General features: G+C 37.7%; 2 protein-coding genes across 2 annotated transcripts; one reads left to right on the top strand and one right to left on the bottom strand.

Annotated features, from left to right (window-relative positions):
* Positions 1–5,525: 5,525 nt before the first annotated feature.
* p53 (p53 tumor suppressor homolog) lies at positions 5,526–21,632 on the top strand (the record flags this gene model as incomplete). The annotated part of the gene is given in 12 exon segments (NM_001177410.1): positions 5,526–5,577; positions 6,392–6,521; positions 6,595–6,710; positions 8,191–8,284; positions 9,060–9,158; positions 10,620–10,809; positions 11,658–11,895; positions 12,556–12,671; positions 12,674–12,784; positions 12,786–12,882; positions 13,618–13,975; positions 21,620–21,632. Coding segments are annotated over 8 exon segments (996 nt in total). The 5' UTR covers positions 5,526–5,577; positions 6,392–6,521; positions 6,595–6,612.
* On the bottom strand, positions 20,168–22,005 carry LOC101742288 (peptidyl-tRNA hydrolase 2, mitochondrial). The gene is made up of 2 exons (XM_004922673.5): positions 21,677–22,005; positions 20,168–21,562 (listed from the first exon to the last, which is right to left on the bottom strand). Exons 1-2 carry the CDS (start codon positions 21,794–21,796, stop codon positions 21,197–21,199), a joined length of 486 nt encoding a protein of 161 aa, XP_004922730.1. The 5' UTR covers positions 21,797–22,005; the 3' UTR covers positions 20,168–21,196.
* Between the last annotated feature and the right edge of the window lie 340 nt (positions 22,006–22,345).

Below are 22,345 nucleotides of genomic sequence, written 5' to 3' on the forward strand. Positions count from 1 at the left end.
AATGAACTACGTACATAACAAATGTTCACGATTGACTAACACGGTGAAAGAATAACATCGTATGATGAAAATCAATCCCGCAAAATTATAATTTGCGTAAACGGAGACCTTAGGACTCATATCTCTAGGTAGGTGGTGGCTTTTGCGGTTTTTGAAATGAACGCAATTTAAATTATTAATTAAATTAAAGTTTGGTGTAAAACCAAAAAACACATACACAAAGAGAATCTACCACACATATGCTATTGACGGTGATTTTATAAAATTAATGTACTGACTAAAACTTGTGATTTACCACCCCAAAGCTAGCAGTTGGCGCAGGCACTACTGCCACTTTAATGACTAACCGTAAGAATTACAAAATGCAATCAGAATACCGCATAAAGATACTCATGTATTTCTATTCGAATTCTGGTTAATATTACTTACGGTAACATTAAAAGTTATTTTTTATGTACATAATACATAGAGAGGCACGCGGAATAATATTATTCAAGTGAACTTAAAATTTCGACTATAGATCTCAAGGTGGACGGGGTGGGATATTTTGACGTCTAATTAAAGCCTCTGGTAACCGTTTCTTAACAGATGAGTCGAGAGGTAATTTCCCCAAAGAGATAAAAAGGGCCCTGAAGTTATTAGCCCCACGTAATTTTTATTTTTATAATTCACTTGTTTATTTTAATTATTTACTTGTTTGTAGTTTTCTAAATTTCTAAAATCATCATTACTCTGAACATATCCATGACTTATGAAATAAATACAAAATAGAAGCATCATTTCTCTTGAGTTTTGCAAATTGACGAGCGTTTTTAAAAAAAAGACACCGTATTGCGAATATAATTTCACTGTCATACCAATATAGAGGATTTGATTTATCAACAATAAAATGTTAAATAAATATACTACTGATATTATTTTGTTGCGTGTCTAGTAGGTGATAATAATGTAGGTATCAAATCAAATAGTCAACAGATAGAATAAAGAAAAACAGTAAAATGGAGCTTTAAAGCTTTATTGTGACCATAGAGTTAGTAATTATATTGTGACCATAGAGTTACTATTCTAACTGGAGTGCTTACTTCGTTTGACATAAAAACTAAAAATATACTTTATCTCTATGGCTTAAAGTTTATTTTTAAATAGCAAAAGATGTAAGGAAAAACGGTCTGAAAAGAGAATGATTATTAAGTGGTGGTGTCCCTCTCGCACATTTTACAAACAAAAAGCAGTGTTGCTAGCTTAGAGGATTTTCCATAAAATCTCGGAATTTGGACCCCCGTCTTAGTTATCAAAAATGGCTTTTAGTGGTTAGTGGATTTTTTAGTAGCTTGGGCGTTGTTGAAAATTATTGAAAAGGTTAAAATCAATCCACTTTACAGGATTTTAAACATTTTATGACAATAATATATCTAAATACATATTATTTAAACGATGTGACTTAAACTTAACTAGAAAATATTGCGACAATTTAGAATTTCCATCAACGTCAAAAATTAAATTGGTTCAACATAAACGTACAAAGTTATGGTGAATTTATTTTCTGATGATGACAATTTATTAAAATAAATTATATAAGAAGTATTGATTATATGATATATATTGATTTTTAATAGAACATCATATATTAATAAAGCTCATTAACAAAAAAAATATTGTTCTATATTAATAAGAACTCTGTTTAATGGAAAATTTTATGGTAGGTACGTAGATTTCTGATGGTTTTCATGTTGAATTTGGTGGGAAGCCAGATTAATTGTTGGCATCACCGAAAAAGAGCTATGAATGGATTAAAAGAAAAATGGCGTCTATTTACGTTTGTAGTGCGAAGTTAAAATGGCACTGATACAGCTTGTGGCTTGTTTTTTTTTCGAAAATCGTGAAAGTTTCCGTGTAATCATGGTGAACACTTTTAATATAAGTGGTTTTAAGCGAGAATCCTCTCCAGTTTGTGGAATATCCTTCCATATGTCAGATTCATTGATAAATTTTTACTAGTGTGAGCATATATTTTTAAAATGTGAGATATATTTTCTCATTATAATATTTAATACCATTTGTCTTGTAAATTGTACTTAATCTATGTCATATACTAAATTTGAAAAAACAATCGTGAAAACTATAATTTTGCAATGTATTTTTCATATTATAAGAGCCATCACGTGGTATTTCTTGAACTTTTTTTATTGTATTGAATAGCGTCGCACGCAAGCATGTATATCATTTGCCTGACGTTAAGCGAACGAGGAGGATCTTCTAGTAAATATGACTTTGGAATTTCTGGAAAATGTCCTTTAAAAAGGTCAAACAAGAAGAATCAAGTACTCAAACGCAAGAAATAAAAAATACCCCGAGAAAAGCAAAATTACGACAAGATGTTAAGGTATTGAAACAAAAACTTAAAAGTCGTGAAATAGTGATTGTAAATATAAAGTCGATTTTAGATTTATTAAAGAAAAATGGCGATTTTTAATTGAATTGAAATTTAAATTGCGAAATTTTAATGATACTCATGGTCCACTTAGATATTGATTAAAATAAATTATGTATTTCGTTGAAAAAAAAGAATTTACTTAAAAATAAATAGAGGAAATGTTATATTATAAGATTACAGAAAATTTACTGAACTTAATAATAATAATATAACCAATATTTTGTAAATAGAGATCAAGTACTATGTGTATTGTGTTATGTGTATTGACTTGTCATTTAAGAGTTATTTAATTGTTTACATATAACAAATAAATGAATTTCAGTTCATTTCATTTTATTACCCATTGTGTTTTATTTCCTAAAATGTAACTAGTAGACTTAATATACACGTGTCATGATAATAGCACAGAAGTAAAAATACAAGTAATTTTAAATCAATTGAAGATGTGAATGTAGGAAAAGAGCACCCGATACGCGCAGACCATGTGTGTTGCAGTGTCTCACTCAGTGTGTCAAATATTAATTTGCACGGCCCACTTAGCCAGTACACTAAAGTAGGAATTGCGTAATTAAGTTCAACATAATATTTAAGTCGCGGTTGAGTATTCGGACGTTAAACATGAGTTTGAGGAAGTTTAAGTAATAGCACTGAGGTAATGATGTTTGTAATAAAACTCAGTGCTAGATTTTCGACAACGCAGCAACTTCCAAAAAAAAACGTCGAAAAAAGGCACCATGACGACGAAGCAATGTTTAGAATTGAATTTACATAAATAAAACGTTGCAAGCACGTGTTTTGTATTTACATAGGGTTACACAGAATTACTTAAGGTAAATTCAAAACTGATGCATGTGTATAATTTTATCCTATAAATAAATTTTATATGGTCACCACATTAGACAAGGACACCGCGACCAAAAAGTATTCTCTTTCGAGACCGATTTCTCGGCATCAGACAGCACTCCAGTTGTAGGTACTTATTAACTCCATGATTGTGACAAACTAAAGTCTATTATTAATCTGTGGTTTGTGTCATTCATAGATAATACACGACTTTGTGGCGGGAACGCGAGGAGTGAAGTTGTGTGATTTGTTTTATTTTGTCTATTTAGTGTTTCTTTAGGTTTAAATGTCTAATAACGGTGGTTTATTAGCTGTTTAATATTTGTGACAGTGCACAAATGTGAGAAAATGAGACAAAGCCGCTGGACGTAACTTCTCGGGATCTTCCAAAAAGTCCACTGAAAAAATCTCAGTAAATGACCACCATTTTACTGAGATGCCTCGACTCAGACCACCGACCTGTCGTCATGCAGCTCGGTCGCCCACTCAAATTAGCTGATGCCGCTCCACCAATCCTCCCTGCGCCCCGGATTCAACTTCATCCCCCGAGGACACAGTCGAATCTATAAACATCCTTACCGAACACGTCTCGACCGCGATCATAAGGTCTTCAAAATAAGTCGATGTGGAGGACTGCTTCTACCGCATCAGACTTTCCCCCAAGCTTAGAGATCTCTTAAGAGTCAGGAACGCGGCAATCCGGGCCTACGATCGTCTTCCCACGGATTCAAACCGGATTCGGATGCGGCGCCTACAGCGGGAGGTCAAATCCGCTAATCTAAGCGATGCCCGAAATGAGAAATGGGATAGTTACTTAGAAGAACTCGCGCCCACTCACCAAGTATACTGGCGACTAGCTAGGACCCTCAAGTCTGAAACTATCGTCACTATGCCGCCGCTAGTACGCCCCTCAGGTCAACCAGCGGCTTTCGATGACGATGACAAGGTACAGCTGCTGACCGATGTACTGCAAGAGCAGTGCACCACCAGCACTCAATACGCGGACCCCGAACACACCTAGTTAGTCGACAGGGAGTTCGAGCGCAGAGCTTCCCTGCCGCCCTCGGACGCGTTACCCCCCATTACCACTTCCGAGGTTAAGGACTCGATTGCTAACCTGCAACCACGGAAAGCTCCCGACTTCGACGGCATCCACAATCGTGCGTTAAAAATGTTACCAGCCCAACTAATAACAATGTTGGCCACCATCTTAAATGCTGCTATGACGAACTGCATCTTTCCCGCGGCGTGGAAAGAAACTGACATTATCGGCATACACAAGCCGGGCAAACCAAAGAACGAAACCGCGAGCTACCGCCCCATCAGTCTCCTCCCGGCGATAGGCAAACTATACGAACGGCTCCTTCGTAAACGCCTCTGGAATTTCGTCGCGTCCAGTAAGATATTGATCGACGAGCAGTTTGGGTTCCGCGCCAAACACTCGTGCGTCCATCAAGTGCACCGCCTCACGGAGCACATCTTACTAGGGCTGAATAGGCGGAAACCCATCCCGACAGGATCCCTATCCCATATCATCTCATCTCATTTCATTTAATTTCATCCCAGTTGATTAATGTCTCAAATTAATCATCTTCATTTCATTTCACTACATATTATCATTTTTCATAAAATTAAGAATAAAAATAAAAATAAGACATGACTTAAAGGTCTTAGTCGTTGTGGCCTAAAGGATAAGACGTCCGGTGCATTCGTGTTGAACGATATGCACCGGTGTTCGAATCCCGCAGGCTGGTACCAATTTTTCTAATGAAATACGTACTTAACAAATGTTCACGATTGACTTCCACGATGAAGGAATAACATCGTGTAATAAAAATCAAACCCGCAAAATTATAATTTGCGTAAATACTGGTGGTAGGACCTCTGGTGAGTCCGCACGGGTAGGTACCACCTCCCTGCCTATTTCAGCCGTGAAGCAGTAATGCGTTTCGGTTTGAAGGGTGGGGCAGCCGTCGTAACTATACTGAGACCTTTGAACTTATATCTCAAGGTGGGTGGCGCATTTACGTTGTAGATGTCTATGGGCTCCAGTAACCACTTAACACCAGGTGGGCTGTGAGCTCGTCCACTCATCTAAGCAATAAAAAAAAATAAAAATAAAAAATTGTTACCAAGTCATAAAATACCTTTCAAAAAATTATTAAAATAAATCCCTTCTGTAGACTTCATAGATTATACCATAGATTATACACTTAATAAATTTGAGATTATACACAAATCACAATGTATTAATTGAGTGTATGAACGACCTGTATTAATAACTTTTAGTTTAAGTTACGGTACGAAATACTAAATTCTTTACTAATTCATCGAAAACAAAATATTTATTTTGTTTTAAATACAACATATACCTAGTATTTATGTTATAATTTTTTTAATTCCTGTGAATAAAGTGATTAGAGTACGTGTATTTTAAGTTCGAATACGATAAGGTTGGATGTAAGATTTTAACACAACTAAAACACAAATTGTTCGCCTTAATCTAATCACAGTAAATTGAAACAAACAAATAAAATTATAAAACTCTCTCTTTAAATGTGAATGCCAAATTAGTAATTTATTTTACACAAAAGTTGAACCTCTCAAAATGAACGGGTATTACGCCATGCTATGTCCTCCGATCGGAAGATGTGCTTAAATAATTTAAAGGAAACAAACTGTCCCACTGTGCCTGAAAGCAAATTATTGTGGAAGTTGGAACTGCTGGAAGACATATTTGTGTCATAAATTAAATAAAAATTGTATATGTATATAGTTTTAGATACAAAAATTTAAAAGCTAAACTTAAATTAAAATTGCTTATTGTACATTTTTCAAATTAACTGAAATTATACAGTTAGAAAATCAGATCGACTAATACTGAAGATTCATTTACTACTGTGTGCCTAAGGTGAAAATCTTATCTATATGTCTCCAACTTAAAGTGCCAATGTGAGGCACAAGGTTTGAGGTATCTCTCAATTTATAATACGTTTAGTTAAACAGCTGTATGGTTATAAATTTTATGTACTACTTTGAATTGACATAAAAAACGGTGTAGTATTACTGATTCACAATAAGCTAACAAAAGTGAAATCTGATTTCCTATTTCAGGTATCCTTGCTGAATTGGAGATAGTGAACTTTATGTTTGTCCTAACCCTGTCTAGTCTGGTTCTTCATAGAGATCTGTACTGCAGCAGTGTGTTGTGGTGTCGATGGAATCTGTACCCACTTCACACTAGGTAGGCAAAGAGTCTGCTATGTATAATTAAATATTCTAAAAATGACTGCTGCTACAACAATAGTTTTTTTCAGTTCTCTCTAATTATTTAAATGAAACACGAAATCATGACATCTCTTGAGGTTGCCACATGCGAAGATGACATAGTGAACATTGATTTGAACACTATACCGGATGAAGCATTGTTTCAGTAAGTTTCATCATGTATAAAGAATATCTGTGTGTTAGGAGTTTGAAATTATGTTTAGTCTCTTTTTTATTGCTCTAGACAATGATTACAGTTATAATCTTAACACATTGAATGCGTTTCGATCCACAGGTGGGCCTAGTGTTCAGTGAGATAAGGCTCACCTGTGAACGCCATGGCCTGACTGAAAATACACGATCTTTAATATGGTATTCAGTGTGTTAATCACAGTTAGAATAATGTGACCAATAGCTTCATCAATTTGGTTAGGTTGGTCTATTCAACTGGAGCCTGAAAAAGACTGAGGTATAACAAGATGATTTTCAGTATTGGTAGTGTGTATTTCTAGCCTACCAGTGTATGAACTTATTGCAGTTTATTATTTAATTAATTAACTGAATTACATATATTGAATAATAAGTCAGTTCATCTTTCATTCATCATTCAGTCATCAGTCAGTTCATCATAAGTATGTACCCTCATTAATATACTACAGTACCATCACCCTTCTATTTCTACTGTGTCCTGTCCATCTGAAACTGGAATAGGGAAAAAAAATCATCTACTGTGAAGCAGTCTTCCCTTTTGAAGGATGACATAGCAGTTGTAACAATTGAAATTGGCCTCATGGTGTGTAATGTAGTTCATATTATGATCTTTATGATCCTGTGTAAACACTTAACACCAGCTTGTACCGATAAATCGTGAGTTTGTCCATCTTTCTAAGCAATAAAAGTATAATTAAAAATTATTAATAGAAAATGCCCTTTTTGATATGTAGTCAGTTTGTTCTTAATGTGCAAGTATGCTTTATTCTAAGACTATTTATTTTGGGGTTTTATACTTACACCCTGTGTAAACGTTAAACATTGTACAACCAAATAATAAGCGAATCTCCTGTGTTATTCTCGAAACAAATTGCAGACAAGAATAGAAATTTAATGTTTTCAGCTCTGAGATTATTAAAACATATCATTTTATCAAGACACTTGTAAATGGTATAAAAAGGTTGGATATAAAAACTCCTAAATCTCATGAACTTTTCATTGGAGTTCAAAGTCTAAATTGTGTTAGATTAGTATGCCTTACTGCAAAGTTTTTACTGGTGGTAGGACCTCTTGTGAGTCCGCACGGGTAGGTACCACCGCACCGCCTATTTCTGCCGTGAAGCAGTAATGCGTTTCGGTTTGAAGGGTGGGGCAGCCGTTATGACTATACTGAGACCTTAGAACTATATCTCAAGGTGTGTGGCGCATTTAAGTTGTAGATGTCTATGGGCTCCAGTAACCACTTTACACCAGGTGGGCTGTGAGCTCGTCCACACATCTAAGCTATAAAAAAAAAAAAGTTATCATGTATCACCAATTCGACAAGTAGAGATTGCTAAGACTTCTATATGACTGGGTGAACTCACTCCACTATTTTCATTGTGCTGTTTGGGCCCCACAACCATTTGTCTTCATATACACATACCCATTTTCAGAGGGGGGATACACGATCAAGTTGACATTGGAGTGCTAGATGACATTCCGTACATAATCAGTGATGTGTCTAACAATTCAAACAATTCCTTTCCTGTAAGTAGCTTTTATCTCTTTAAGATTCTTAAGATACCAGTGGTGTCTGCTAATGGTCTCTATAATAATATACTTTTGTATGTTTTAATGTTTAAAAAAATATAAATATTTGTCTAGTCATGTAATCAAAACGCTTTCTCCTCTGCTCTCCATACTCTCTCGTCTTGTGTTATATTGCAGCTCAGCTATCACAGACACATATCGTCAGCCTAGCGAATATGTCGCTGGATTTTCTCAATGGGGCTAAATTGCGATAAGGGTGACATTTAAAAAAATTTTTTTTTTTCATATCATAAATCTCCTTTTGGTTTTTATCATTTTTACTAAAGCCACTTTAGACTGCACGAAATAAAATGATTGATTTCTTAAATAAAATATTGTAGAATATGAATCCGATATAAATGAAAATATGATTTCTAAAATATGAAGTATCTCAAAGTGCCAAAGTTGTGTGGCAGCAATCCTGAATCTTATCATATTTTATAAGTAGAGAGCTTTGAGTGTTTAAAATAGCAAGTCAAAAAAATGTTTATTAAATAATTTAATATAATTTAATATACAAGACAAGTATTTAATATACAATTTAGAGATATTTATTTACTTTCCTGTAACAGTATATGAATAAGAGAATTTTAGCAAACTATGGTCAAGCGAATTTGCATGACTCGAAAAAGGTACTGAAAATTAAAAAAATAACCTCCAGTATTTATAATGGATAATAATATTTATTTCTGGCTCATAAGAGCTCATAAGAAAATAAATGGTTATTTTTCAGCTTGGACCCCGAGGACCGCCGCCTCGCAAAGACGATCCCGGGCAATACAACTTCAGCGTCGAAATCCACAGCAAGGATACACACAAGAAGAAGTTCTTGGTGAGTTACTTCGACTGTAATCTTCTTTTACAGGTAAATTTTGCATTAAAGAATGTTGTGGGCAGGTGGCTCTTTGTCCAGCCCTATTCATTGCTGCTGGAAAGGAATCTTGCATTTGTCTACAATGGGTAGGATAGTCTTAAGTAAAATTTTCAGTATTCAACAGATCCCACCCTTAGTATTATTTCCAATTTTACGAGTTATTACCATCCACCACCCTGACTTGAACCCCGGGTATAACAGTTAGGCTAGTCGCTCATATCAGGTGGCACCATCCCGCTTATTTCTGCCGCGAAGCAGTCGCGTGTTCCGGTTCGGGCAGTGGGGTAGTCGTTGTACAAAACAGGAAAGTCAGAGTAATACACGCACGAAGATACAGCGGCTTGGCTCTCTCCCTGGCATTGCTGAAGTCCATGGGCGACAGTAACCACTCACCATCAGGTGGGGCGCATGCTCGTCAGCCTTTTTTTTATTGCTTAGATCGGTTAACCACCTTGATATATAAGTTCTGAGGTCTCAAGTATAGTTATAGTCCCCGGCACGTAACTTGGCAAGAGTCGTTAGATGCGCAGAAGTCGTTTTTTAGGTCTCTTTGGTTGTCAAGCGGGACGCGGGGAAAGACGTAGCACCGTTCCGAGCGCGCGATTGGTGAGTCAGTCGACCCTCCCCTCCCGCACCGCGTCCACGTTCCGTTCGCTCCTGGTTACACATGCGCCTACTAAATTGTAGGAACCCTTTGTTTATATTGAGTTTTTGTTACGAGTTGTTATTATTGTTTTAAATTTAGTTTTTGTTACGAGTGTTATTCTTTTAAATTTGTTTGCAATGCCAGGACCAAATACCAATGACCATATAGTCGATTCATTCACTGAGCGTTTTATTATTTGCGCCAGTGACGACAGCGATTCTTCGTTATGTCAACGATGAGAAGCCAACTCCTTTCACCAGCTCAGGTGCTACCATAAATTTAATCCAAGGGGTAGCACTATTAGAAAATGATAGTGACGACGGCGACACATAATTTTTAATATTAAGTATATTTTTTTAAATAAACTTCTTAACTTTTAATTGTATTTTATTTATAACACCTAATACACTTCACGAATTCCTCTCTTTTCTTTAACTTTCTTCTAAACACACAGGCTTAAAAACAAATTATGGCAAATAAAAAATAAAATAAAATAAAATAATATTATATGCGGGCAATAAAAGTGACCATTTTTTGTTGCAATGTGCGCGACATTACCCCCACTACACCAAAACCTTGCCAACTTACGTGCCGCTTACTATACAACGGCTGCCCCACCCTTCAAACCGAAACGCATTACTGCTTCACGGCAGAAATAGGCAGGGTGGTGGTACCCAACCGCACGGACTCACAAGAGGTCCTACCACCAGTTATACCAGTTACACCAGCCTACAAGGACGATAAAAAAAAGCTAATAATTTGGTTTCCTTCAGTTCTCGCACAAGCTGAACCGGATCTACGTGAACATGGAGACCGACTTCGCTGTCCAGTTCAACTGGGAGCTGGTGGACCTCGCCGTGACGCAGATGTACGTGCGCGCCACCGTCGTCTTCGAGGACGAGTCCCAGGCCGAGAAGAGAGTCGAGAGATGCATCCAGCACAAACTCTGCAGTTCCGATAAAGGTATCTTCGTTCATATTTCTCTACGATATTAAAAAGCTCTTAATGGTGAATAGTCATGCAGAAATTACCTGCAATAAACTCTGGACTTGCTCTATTCCAAATGTACACATATTTACGGTCGGCTGCAGTATTATTTGGATGTCTTAAAATTAGTTTTCCTAATTACCGTTCATTCTGAATATATTGTGTGTAATTGTACAAACTACATGTTTGCTCCATATGTGATTATAATAATATGGATATCAAATATGAATTATAATATTGTGGTGGTAGTATTATAATTCATTTACTTGAATATATTATGTATATTTTAAATACATTTATTCATTGTACTTCAGTGTGGAGATTACGACGAAGGGAAGATCTTCCACCGAGCTCAGTAGTCCCAATGTTGTTGTTCGAAACTTGTATAAAATATAGGCAAGCTCATCTTGGAAATATCGTAAGAGAGGCATATCGTCGTTGTCAAACTAAAATCTGCTATGTGCACTTTTTGAGATTTTTACTTTTTGACCTTTTTGTATAATTCACAGCCTTATCTACCATATAAAAAAACTGTTATGTCTATAGCTTTAATATTTATCTATAGCTTTCATTTGATATACTTCTTTAAAATTTACTTTCATATCAAATTTTATACGAAAATGTTTTTACTTGTTAATTCAAAATAGAGTTTTTGCACATAGCAGATTTTGGTTTGATAGCGACGTATGTCAAATATCTTGTATTGTATGATGGCTACCTACCCGGCATAATATTAATACTTTAATTAATAAAACAATTTTATAGTGCGTTAATTACTGTTGGCGACGCATCTGCGAGACGCTCACGTGCCGTGTCCCCCCCAGGCCAGGACCGCGTCGTGTCGGAGAACGTGCTGCGCTCGTCGCGGCCCCTGGGCACCAACGACGTGCAGTACTGCGGCCACCCGGACGACCCCGACTACTGGTACTCCGTGCTGGTGCAGCTGCCCAAGCCGGGCCGGGAGCCTTGCACGCACGCCTTCAAGTTCGTCTGCAAGAACTCCTGCAGCACCGGCATCAACCGCCGCTCCATAGCCGTCATCTTCACCCTGGAGAGCGCCTCGTGAGTACTGCCTCCCCCGGGCCACCGGTGAACGAAACTGTCGAAATAGCCTTGAGAGGCTATATCAGCTTCACCCTGACGTAGGTGAGCTCACGCGGCTCAAACCGGAGTGTTGTTAACACTGGCCCTGGCAAGAGCAGTGCTTCGCAGAATCTAGCACCGGATCGGAAACGCAACCCACTGAGAGGATCCGGCGAGAAACTCAGTGGGCTGTGTCTATGGGTTAATTCGAACGGTGACTGGTGCTTGAGGTATCTAAAAGCACCGTTAATGGATCGGGAGGATCCGTAATGACGTGGTAAGGCCGACATCGACTGTTACTGTGACTGGGTAAAAATTAAAATTTTGTGAGTAAAAAGTATATATTGAAGTGAAACTCCTTTAGAATCGTTAAATTTTTTGCTATTGTTTTCTTTTCAAAATTATCATGGGGACTATAATATGAAAGATGCTAAAAAGAAGCGATTTCGTTTTTTTTTTGTTTTTCGCCATGGGGTAATATCAACTTACACAAAAATATTTTGGGGTAATAATTAAAAAAAGTTCCCCGACCGCTGGTATACAGGATCGGGTATGTAGTTTCCAGCGGCCACGACCAGAGCGTTCTCATGTCGCCGCCGCCTTCTCAAAGTGTACCCTAGAGATGGTCCTCGGTTCCAGCGGCTCGGTGCTGGGGCGGCAGACGGTGGGCGCGCGGGTGTGCTCGTGCACGGCGCGCGACATGTGCAAGGACGAGGAGGCGGAGGGCGCGCGCGCGGCCAGGAAGCGGCCCCGGCCCGCGCAGTCGCGCCTCCTCAAGAAGATCAAGCTGGAGACCGTCGGCGACCTGCCCGTCGACGCCGAGACCCTCACCCTGCCGCCGGTGGGTCCTCGCGCTCCGACCAACACTGCACTTAACACGACCTCAAATTTACGCAATTACTATATCATTGAGACATAAACCTCAAGTCTCAAGTGGGTAACGTCGTGCAAGTTGTATGTCTATAGGCCCTTTTTTTTTTTTTTTTTTTTTTTTTTTTTTTTTCGGGTAGAGGGCCGAACCTCCTACGAGGTCCCCGCGCCTAGGGGGCGCGCGGGGTATGTGAGACTCAACGATCTGCAGGTGTTGAGAGCAGATCGCGGGCCCAAGGATTTTAGGGCCCACCCACTAAACGACTCCCCTGCACTCTTACACCCGACGTCCGATCTCCGTCCGGGGTCAGAACCCGTTCAGAGTAGGGGGGTTCCCGCGGTCAACACTACAACCAGACACGCGGCGCCACCCCGAGGACGCCCGACTGACGGGTCGTCGAGGCGATAGTCGACGACCAACGACGTCAGTCTCCGCGGTACGGCGGCCCTACCAGGCGGTGCCGCTGGTGTTCCGGGATACCCCGCTGGGCCAGAACCAGCCTGCCGGGTCGGAACGCGATACACCGCCGACCGGGTTGCTCTTCAACAGTATGTTCGGCGACGACAGCGACGACGAAAATGCGGACCGCATCGCAGTCCGCAGCCGCTGACGCGCCGTCCCGTCCTCCTGGTGCCAGCGCGCTAGAGTGACGGTAGCGTGCGGCGCAGCCTCAACGCCCTTAGGTCGCCCCGTGACCATCACCGGGAGGAGACTGCCTCCTCATAGGGGCTGGAGCTGGACAAACGCCCTCCTCCGGCCCCCGGCCCGACGGCGGCGGCACGGCGCCGAGAGGGAAGAAGAGCTCTCCCTCTCCCGTTCCATGTCTATAGGCCCAATTTAACACCAAGAAGCCGTGAGCTCTCTCATCATATCCAATAAAAAGAAAAGAAAAACAAAATGGAGTAATTACTACGGTCTGGCCTGTTTCTGCGGCGATGCAAATTTTGTCTTATTTAAAGGGTGCGACTGTCGTCACAATAATAATGTATAAACTAAATGAATATATTTGAAATATACGAGTACATAGGATTGGTAAGAACGAAACGTATGAAAGAGTGAGCAAGGTGTAGAAAGATGTCAATTCATTTTTAATTATTATAATAAAAAAGATTTTGGAAAAGAAGGGTAAAAGTGCAATAGTGGAATAGTTTCATATTATGCGCCACGATCAATTCTACATATATGTATGTATAATAGCCGGCAAACTTCTTGAACATTTGTTGTCATACACCATTTTTCTAGCCTTTCTCTTTAATACTACACCAGTTTGTCGCGGCATAGTGTATTTTTTATAAAAAATCAACAAACACTCAACAAATAGCAATGACATTAAAGTCATCAAGCAATTATAACAAATAACTTCAACGATTAATAACGATACACTTTTCACTGTACGCAAGTGTACTTTTGAGCACAAGCGGAACGAGGGCGCGGTGCGGGACGCAAGGTTCGACTGATCTACCAATAACGCGCTCGATACGCCGCGCTCGCGCCCCGCCCCCACCACCAAAATGATCTAAAGTTCGGTTCTGCGTAGTCAAGGTCATTTGCTCAAGAAGTTTGCCGGGTACTATACATGTCTATGGCACGTATTTTTAATGGTGGTAGGACCTCTTGTGAGTCCGCGCGGGTGGGTACCACCACCCTGCCTATTTCTGCCGTGAAGCAGTAATGCGTTTCGGTTTGAAGGGCGGGGCAGCCGTTGTAATTATACTGAGACCTTAGAACTTATATCAAGGTGGGTAGCGCATTTACGTTGTGGATGTCTATGGGCTCCAGTAACCACTTAACACCAGGTAGGCTGTGAGCCCGTCCACCCATCTAAGTAATAAAAAATAAAAATAAAAAAAACGGTCCCGTGAGTAGATGCGTTCCGTGCGCGTCCAGCAAGCGACTCGCGCTTGACGACATTACATCGTTTCAGCTGGAAATTATCGGAGCCAAAACGGTGAAGACCGGCCTGGAAGTGATGCTGCGCATGATGGAGCAGGCGGCCCACTTCCACAAGCACGACCAGCTCGCCGCCGACGGCTACCAGCGCCGCGTCGCCAGCCTCCGACAGTACATCGACACGCTCGACGCCAAACCGACGAAACATGCCAGCGAATAGAGACGGTATGTGTTTGGAATCGATACGGAACATATCGACGCTTGAAAGGCAAACTTTGTACTTTACAGTAGACTAATTTAAACTTGAAATACCTGAAAAAAAATCTATTTTATCGAATCTAGCTGTAGGATTGAAATTATTTTAATAGACCTAGAGATACATTTTTTTTGCGCGTCGAATATAGTTATTGCCTATCATTTATGTACAAAGCAGCTATTGTCGCTTAGTCACGTTTGCCTTTCAAGCGTCGATAGACGAATTATTTTTGGCATTGCTAAAGTCCATGGGCGACGGTAACCACTCACCATCAGGTGGGCCGTAGGCTCGTCTGCCTACAAGGGCAATAAAAAAAATTTATGAAGATCTACTGGTCAAAGTAGCTTTATGAATGCAACTGACACACGTCAGTTGGTTCCGATTGTATGACATTACGTACAGTACGATTTGGTTGTTGAAGGCAAAGGGAGCTGGGACTATGAAGCCACTCGATGGACCCCTTGAGAATCACCAGTGTCCTGACCCATCATCCTCATCATCAACAGCCCACAGTCGTCCACTGCTGCATATAGGCCTCTCCCAATCCACACCACTGAGCACGGACTACGGCTCATACACTTCTTGCTGGCTACCGTTCGCACCACCATCGCACCACCTAGCCAGGAGGCGTCCCACGTTACGTCTTTAGCTGTGCGATCTCCACTCGAGAATCCTGGTCCTGGTTCCAGGCCCAGCTCGGTATAAATTAGACTATTCTCTTCGGATATATTCACTTCACTCGCTCAGAGGAAATAATTTACTCTCCGAGAACTGTGCCTCTGCTGGCCGGCCATTATTGTCTATTTAAATGTAAACATTGAAACAATATTAATCGAATTTTTCACTATACGTGATGTCTATGATCGATTGCCATAAAAAGATTTTAATAGTGACAATTTATTGATCACGCTATTATGTAGTAACTAATTTTAGATCGATTATGTTTTTGTTGTTTTTAATTTTGTTAATTAAGTTACATTATATAAGTACATTATTTTTTATCTAAAAATTTTAGATTAAAATTGTGATGTTAAACTTGGAAGGTAAAGAAAGCTCAGCAGCGTAAATTAATGTAAAAAAAAGGAAACAGTTAACACAGATAATGATAAATATATTTAGTTGAAAAATAAATACAGATTATAAATATATTTAGTAAAATAATTAACACTGATAATAAATATATTCACTCGAATAATTACGAATTTGCCGTGGTTGCGGGAATCACAACATAAACAAAATTTATTATAAACAATTGAATTATGGTTAAATATAAAAGTAATTAATAAGTAAGTAAAGTAAGTAATAATACAATTTTGAAGATACCGTTTTTATATATTTTAGATTTTAAGTATTTAGATTTAGTTTTTGGTGTTAATTTTTACTAAGTACAGTTTTTACTTTATAAAATTATTTCAATTTAATTTTTATATACTTAAATGAAAGACGTAGTTTTTACTGCTAAAATGTATGGTAACATACAAAATATGTAAAGAACTGTTAAGAGTTAATTTACTTTACATTAGTTTTAAGTTTATGCTACGTTCAATATGATTGAAATAGGATTGAATAGGATTTGAAACCAGTTTTTTTTTTTTTAAATAGGATTTTTTCTCAAATTAACCTGCAGTTACTTAATTTTGTAGTACTAGGTCATTGAAAAAGCTAGGAAGGGATTTGTTTTGATTAAAAAATAATGTAGAATGTCTAAAATAACAATTTTGTCATATATAGATAATACATTGATTTTATAAGGCTTTTATCTAAAGTATAAAAATGAATGATAGTTTAGCCAACAGCTTTTTTTTTTTTTTTTTTCGGGCCGGGGGCCGAACCTCCTACGAGGTCCCCGCGCCTAGGGGGCGCGCGGGGTATGTGAGACTCAACGATCTGCAGGTGTTGAGAGCAGATCGCGGGCCCAAGGATTTTAGGGCCCACCCACTAAACGACTCCCCTGCACTCTTACACCCGACGTCCGATCTCCGTCCGGGGTCAGAACCCGTTCAGAGTAGGGGGGTTCCCGCGGTCAACGCTACAACCAGACACGCGGCGCCACCCCGAGGACGCCCGACCGACGGGTCGTCGAGGCGATAGTCGACGACCAACGACGTCGGTCTCCGCGGTACGGCGGCCCTACCAGGCCGCCCGGGCGGTGCCGCTGGTGTTCCGGGATACCCCGCTGGGCCAGAACCAGCCTGCCGGGTCGGAACGCGATACACCGCCGACCGGGTTGCTCTTCAACAGTATGTTCGGCGACGATAGCGACGACGAAAATGCGGACCGCATCGCAGTCCGCAGCCGCCGACGCGCCGTCCCGTCCTCCTGGTGCCAGCGCGCTAGAGTGACGGTAGCGTGCGGCGCAGCCTCAACCCCCTTAGGTCGCCCCGTGACCATCACCGGGAGGAGACTGCCTCCTCATAGGGGCTGGAGCTGGACAAACGCCCTCCTCCGAACCCCGGCTCGACGGCGGCGGCACGGCGCCGAGAGGGAAGAAGAGCTCTCCCTCTCCCGTTCCGCCGAGCCAACAGCTTCCTCAACTTCACTAAATGTCTGTGGTAGTACCGCTACCGTACGACAGGTGGTGTTTGACAGTCTCAACGAATGGGTGCATCTCATACCTTGGGCGACTGCCACAGCCAGGTGTCTTAAGGGTTTTACTACTTAAAATTTTGTACTAACATTTATAAGTAAAATTATAACAATGGTCGCAGATTTTGATTGTTGACATAATTTTTTTTTTTAATTGAATGAATGTCATATATTATAGTTTTGAAAACTGAGTCAAGTATGTCTTCAGCATCTGTTACATAAATAATTAAGCCACTACGCCAGTGTTAAGAATATCCAGTAGAGAAGCTTCTCAGGTAGACTAGCAACTACTCAGGAATTTTCCTAAAATGTCTGAAAATGATAACCAAAAGATGCGACCCAGTTTTAAAAAAAAATGTGGCCAGTAATTCGTAATCAATAATTCAGTTATCACTGATAAAAAAAAAAACTAATCCATAAACAGTGGCTTATCCATCATAAAATTAAAGCAGAAGGTGTTCAAAATGATGAAAATTGAAAATTCGACCATTGTACTCATAGAATTAAAAATATCAATAATATCAAAATCTGTTATTGGCATAATTAATTTGAAAATTCCTATTTTTGTGATATCTCAGATTTTTTATATTTTACCAGTGTCACTTCAGTTAAATTGTCTATGGTTTTATGTATGTATTTATAATAATATGTATATCTGGTCATTGAGCAAATATTGATGTCTCGAAATTGTCTAATATTCAGTATTTACTTTAAAAAAAGTCTGATCTAACTAAAAGCCCTACTGTGAACGATACTATGGTAAAACAAAGAAAGGAAAATATGACCTGTTATGTGAGATTTGTTCACACTGAGGTTACCATTTTAGAATTAGGGCTTTGCTTATTTGAGTACCTACTATAAATATAAATGCAACTAAGTGTGCCTTAAAACGATGACAGAGCTTTAAAAATACCAACATATACTGGATATTTATTAAATATTCTAAATATGTATACCACCGATTTTTATAAACTTTACATTTATACAAATACAAATTTTGTTATTGTGAACTTGAAATTATGTTAATAGATTTGTTGGAAATCTATAAATCTCTTGTGGTCACCTTGACACATATAATAAAATTAAGAAGTATTTTCTACTATGCCCAAATATATTCTGTTTGAATTGCATTTTTTTTTAATTTGGAATGCAATCTAGTGCTCAGATTATATAGTGCACTAGATTTGTGGATTAATTATTATAACAGCAAATAGGACTAGTTATGACATTTTTGTGTACAACATGCATTATTATGCGTTAATATATAAACAAAATTGCCACATGATTAAATAAAATCAATCAATACGTTCATGTCAATTTTATGCTTGCTAAATTTTAGCAAGTACACACAAGAAATTCCCGTTTTAGTAAAGAAAAATATGTTCTAATTATTTCAGCATAGTAATCCATAAATTGAATAAACTACCGCCTAATATACCAATAAGATATTTAAATTGGCAACATTCTTGTTTGTTTTGAATAAAATCATTATCTAACCAAATGTTAAAGTTTTGTTTGTTTCTTTTTTATCTGTTACGTGCGATTGCAACTATTCATATTGGTGATAAATTGAAATGGTTGCTTAAATATAATCAGTCTTCCTAAAATTGCAAAAGAAAAAAATTATGATGTTCATTGTTTAAAACTTTTAGGCTGAAAAATGTTATATTTTATAGAATTTGATTGTATTAGTTTTAACCGTCAATGGTATATGCTGTATATCACAAAAAAAGTTAAGATAATTTTTCTTATTTTATATAAGTGTTACAGAACAGTAAATTTAAAAATAAATAAAAATTATGAAACCTTTTCGTCATATTGACTACTTTTGATTTGCACTGATTTCTTACTAGATTCAATGCTATGACTTTTTAATTTATTCTATTATACATTTGTTGAAGAAAAGTTGCAACAAGTACAATTAGTAGTCATTAGTAGTAATTTGATTTTATGACTAGCAACAACTTGAATGAAAATTATAGCCACTTTTACTACTATTTTGAGGGTAAATGAAAAATAATATTTTATTAGTATTTTATTCTGTAAGCTATTAAGTTTCATAGTCACCTAATATTCAAGTACCTTAAACCAATGTCTTTTGAAATTATCGTCGTATGAAAATTAAATGCGTGCAACTAACTCTGCATACATGACAGAAGTGACTCTTCTTTAAATGTAGAAAAAAATACTGTTTTGTTCTGATACATTCCAATTTAAACCCGATTTTATATTCTACTCTCCGGCACTAAGAAGTTTAATGAAAAAGTTATTTGTAATATGTTTGGATAGCATTGACATTTTGAATTTAAATAATGCATATTGTCAATATGATTACTTTGTAACATAATGCATATTGTCAATATGATTACTTTGTAATTGTGTGAAGGTCAATATTATTGCTGAAATTAAAAAATAACTTTGTAAGTTTGATTTGTCAGTGTTGCCAAAAATGCATTTTAGTTTAATAGTTTGTTACTATTACTACTATAAAACTACTTTTTTTCTGTCTTATCATTTAGCAGGTAAATTGTATGTAATATAATAAAGTTTATTTTCAATATTCGTTTTTTTCTGAAGTCTTTGTTTACTCAAATGTTTATATCAACAACTGGGGATTTACATAAAAACAAGTGAATAAAACAACTGTATTTGATATCAGTTAAATGAAATATAATTTGCATTTTTGCATTCAATACAAAACATGTTTGTTTTTCTACTTTATTTAAATGCTGAGCAAACTAGTGTTTTAATCAACTTTCACAATACAGCAGAATAAGGTAGGTCAATGACCAGCCTTCAAAAAATCTAAATCGCTGTTCTAAAGCTGCATTTATTTTGTTTTTAGCAAAGAGGAGTTTTTGAATTATTATCCCATGACACATAGGGTGTTCACTGGCTTTCTTTACAAATTATTTTAGGAACTACAAGAGTAGTGGAGTTGATAAACAATCCAGTAAATTTAATGACCATACTTTGAGGCATTGTGCAATGCTCAAAAATAGTTCTAGAACTCTACACTAACACACTCCTTCATTGCTACACTCTTGGCAGAGTGGTTGTCCTGCTTTCCAGCTGCACGTCTGTCTTTATATGTAGAGGATAATCTGTTGCAGCCTTGACCAGTACACCTTGTGGGAGATTTGTTGTGCGGCCACACACTTTATACCCTGGGCTGCACCACCAAGCACTCAATAGAAAGATTCCACCTCAGGCACTTGTCCAAAAAAGCCAGGATAAAAGACCACACTGTGCAGAAGAGGTGCTTGACTATTTTCATTTGTTCAAAAATGGACACCTTGGTCCAACATTCTGTCCACGTTATTCAAAAAAATTTTCTCCAGCACCACACTACAAACGTGTCCTGTGTTTTTTACCATCTCGTAGGGTCCAGGATTTTGTGCTGTATAAAAATAGAGTTCATTCCATAGATTTGACTAATCTTCATAGCTTGGTTACATTACAATTTTGCCACATTTTTGCAAGCACCAATAAATACACTATTCTTATTTTATATTAAGAGAAGTCCAGTCATGAAGAAATGTAATCCAAGGTGTATGGTGTAAGGTTGTATGGAACACTCTCAGTAGTACTTACAATTACATCCATATGATTAACGTCAAAATTTTTATAAGAAATAATAAATTTACTTAAAATAAACCAATTTTGAAAACAAATTATCACAGCAACTTAAGGTGACCGGTGACTTTGTCTATAATGTCTTTCGGTGCTGGTCCTACACCCAAAACTGTTATTGAATTTGGTGCAATCTGGGTACGGCCCGCATCACGTATTAAAGATGTGATTAAGCCCATTTTCTTTGCATTGTCTGCAATTTTTTTTATTTCCTCTAAAGAGTCAATTTTAAGGGCCACTTTAGCCTGTCCTGTCATTTGCCAGGCTTTCAAACCTTCAGGGTCTTTTTTTAGTGCTTTCTCAAAAGCTCCAACTGCTGCATGACAGCATTGAGCTGCTATTTTGCCTTTACCCATACTTAGGTCTGTTCGGACAACTAGAACCAATTTGTACTCTTCATTCGATACAAACTGCAAATATATACATTTTTTATTAGTATTGGAAGGCAACTTAACAAAATTATGTAGTTATTTTTATAGATAAAAATATACGTAAATTATAAAAAAATTAAAATAATAATATACCTTTTTAACAGTTTCACTGGCATTAGAAAACATCTTCATGTACTTTCGAATCGCAAATATTGATAGGCCGATACAAATACCGCAGCTTAGGCCAGTGTAAAAAGACATATCGAACGTCATTTTATGTTTAGGTGAAATTTTAAGTGTTTTCAATAAACAGAAGGTGTGTAAATAATTGAATATGTTCGGGGTATTACAGAGAGAGAATAATTATTATACGGAAATTCTCAAATAATTCAGGTAACCTCTAAATCATTTTGTTGATCATTTTATTCATTTCCCTTCACGCGAGTAAAATGACAGTGACAGTTGATGTAACTATGAGTGACAGAAGGCATTTGTTTTACTGACAAAGGAAATCTAGTTCATATGACAAGTTTCAATAAATTAATATGCCAAAACGAATTTAAGAAACGTAAAGCGAAACAAGTAAATATAAAATGAGAAAAATAAGTTCAATGAAATATAGATAAACACTACCTTTATTCTAATACTTTGGGAATTTCAACGTGATGCATTCTCTCTTCCACATATTAGGTGTTGGGATAGCCTTACTATTATTATCTCTTCCAATTTGATGTAATTCCAATTACAATCCATTCCTCTTCCAATTCCAATTCGATCGATGAATTTTGTATGTTTATTGTAATAGTATTAATTTTGTAACTA

The sequence above is a fragment of the Bombyx mori genome, chromosome 16, assembly GCF_030269925.1.
Source record: "Bombyx mori chromosome 16, ASM3026992v2".
NCBI lineage: Eukaryota > Metazoa > Arthropoda > Insecta > Lepidoptera > Bombycidae > Bombyx > Bombyx mori.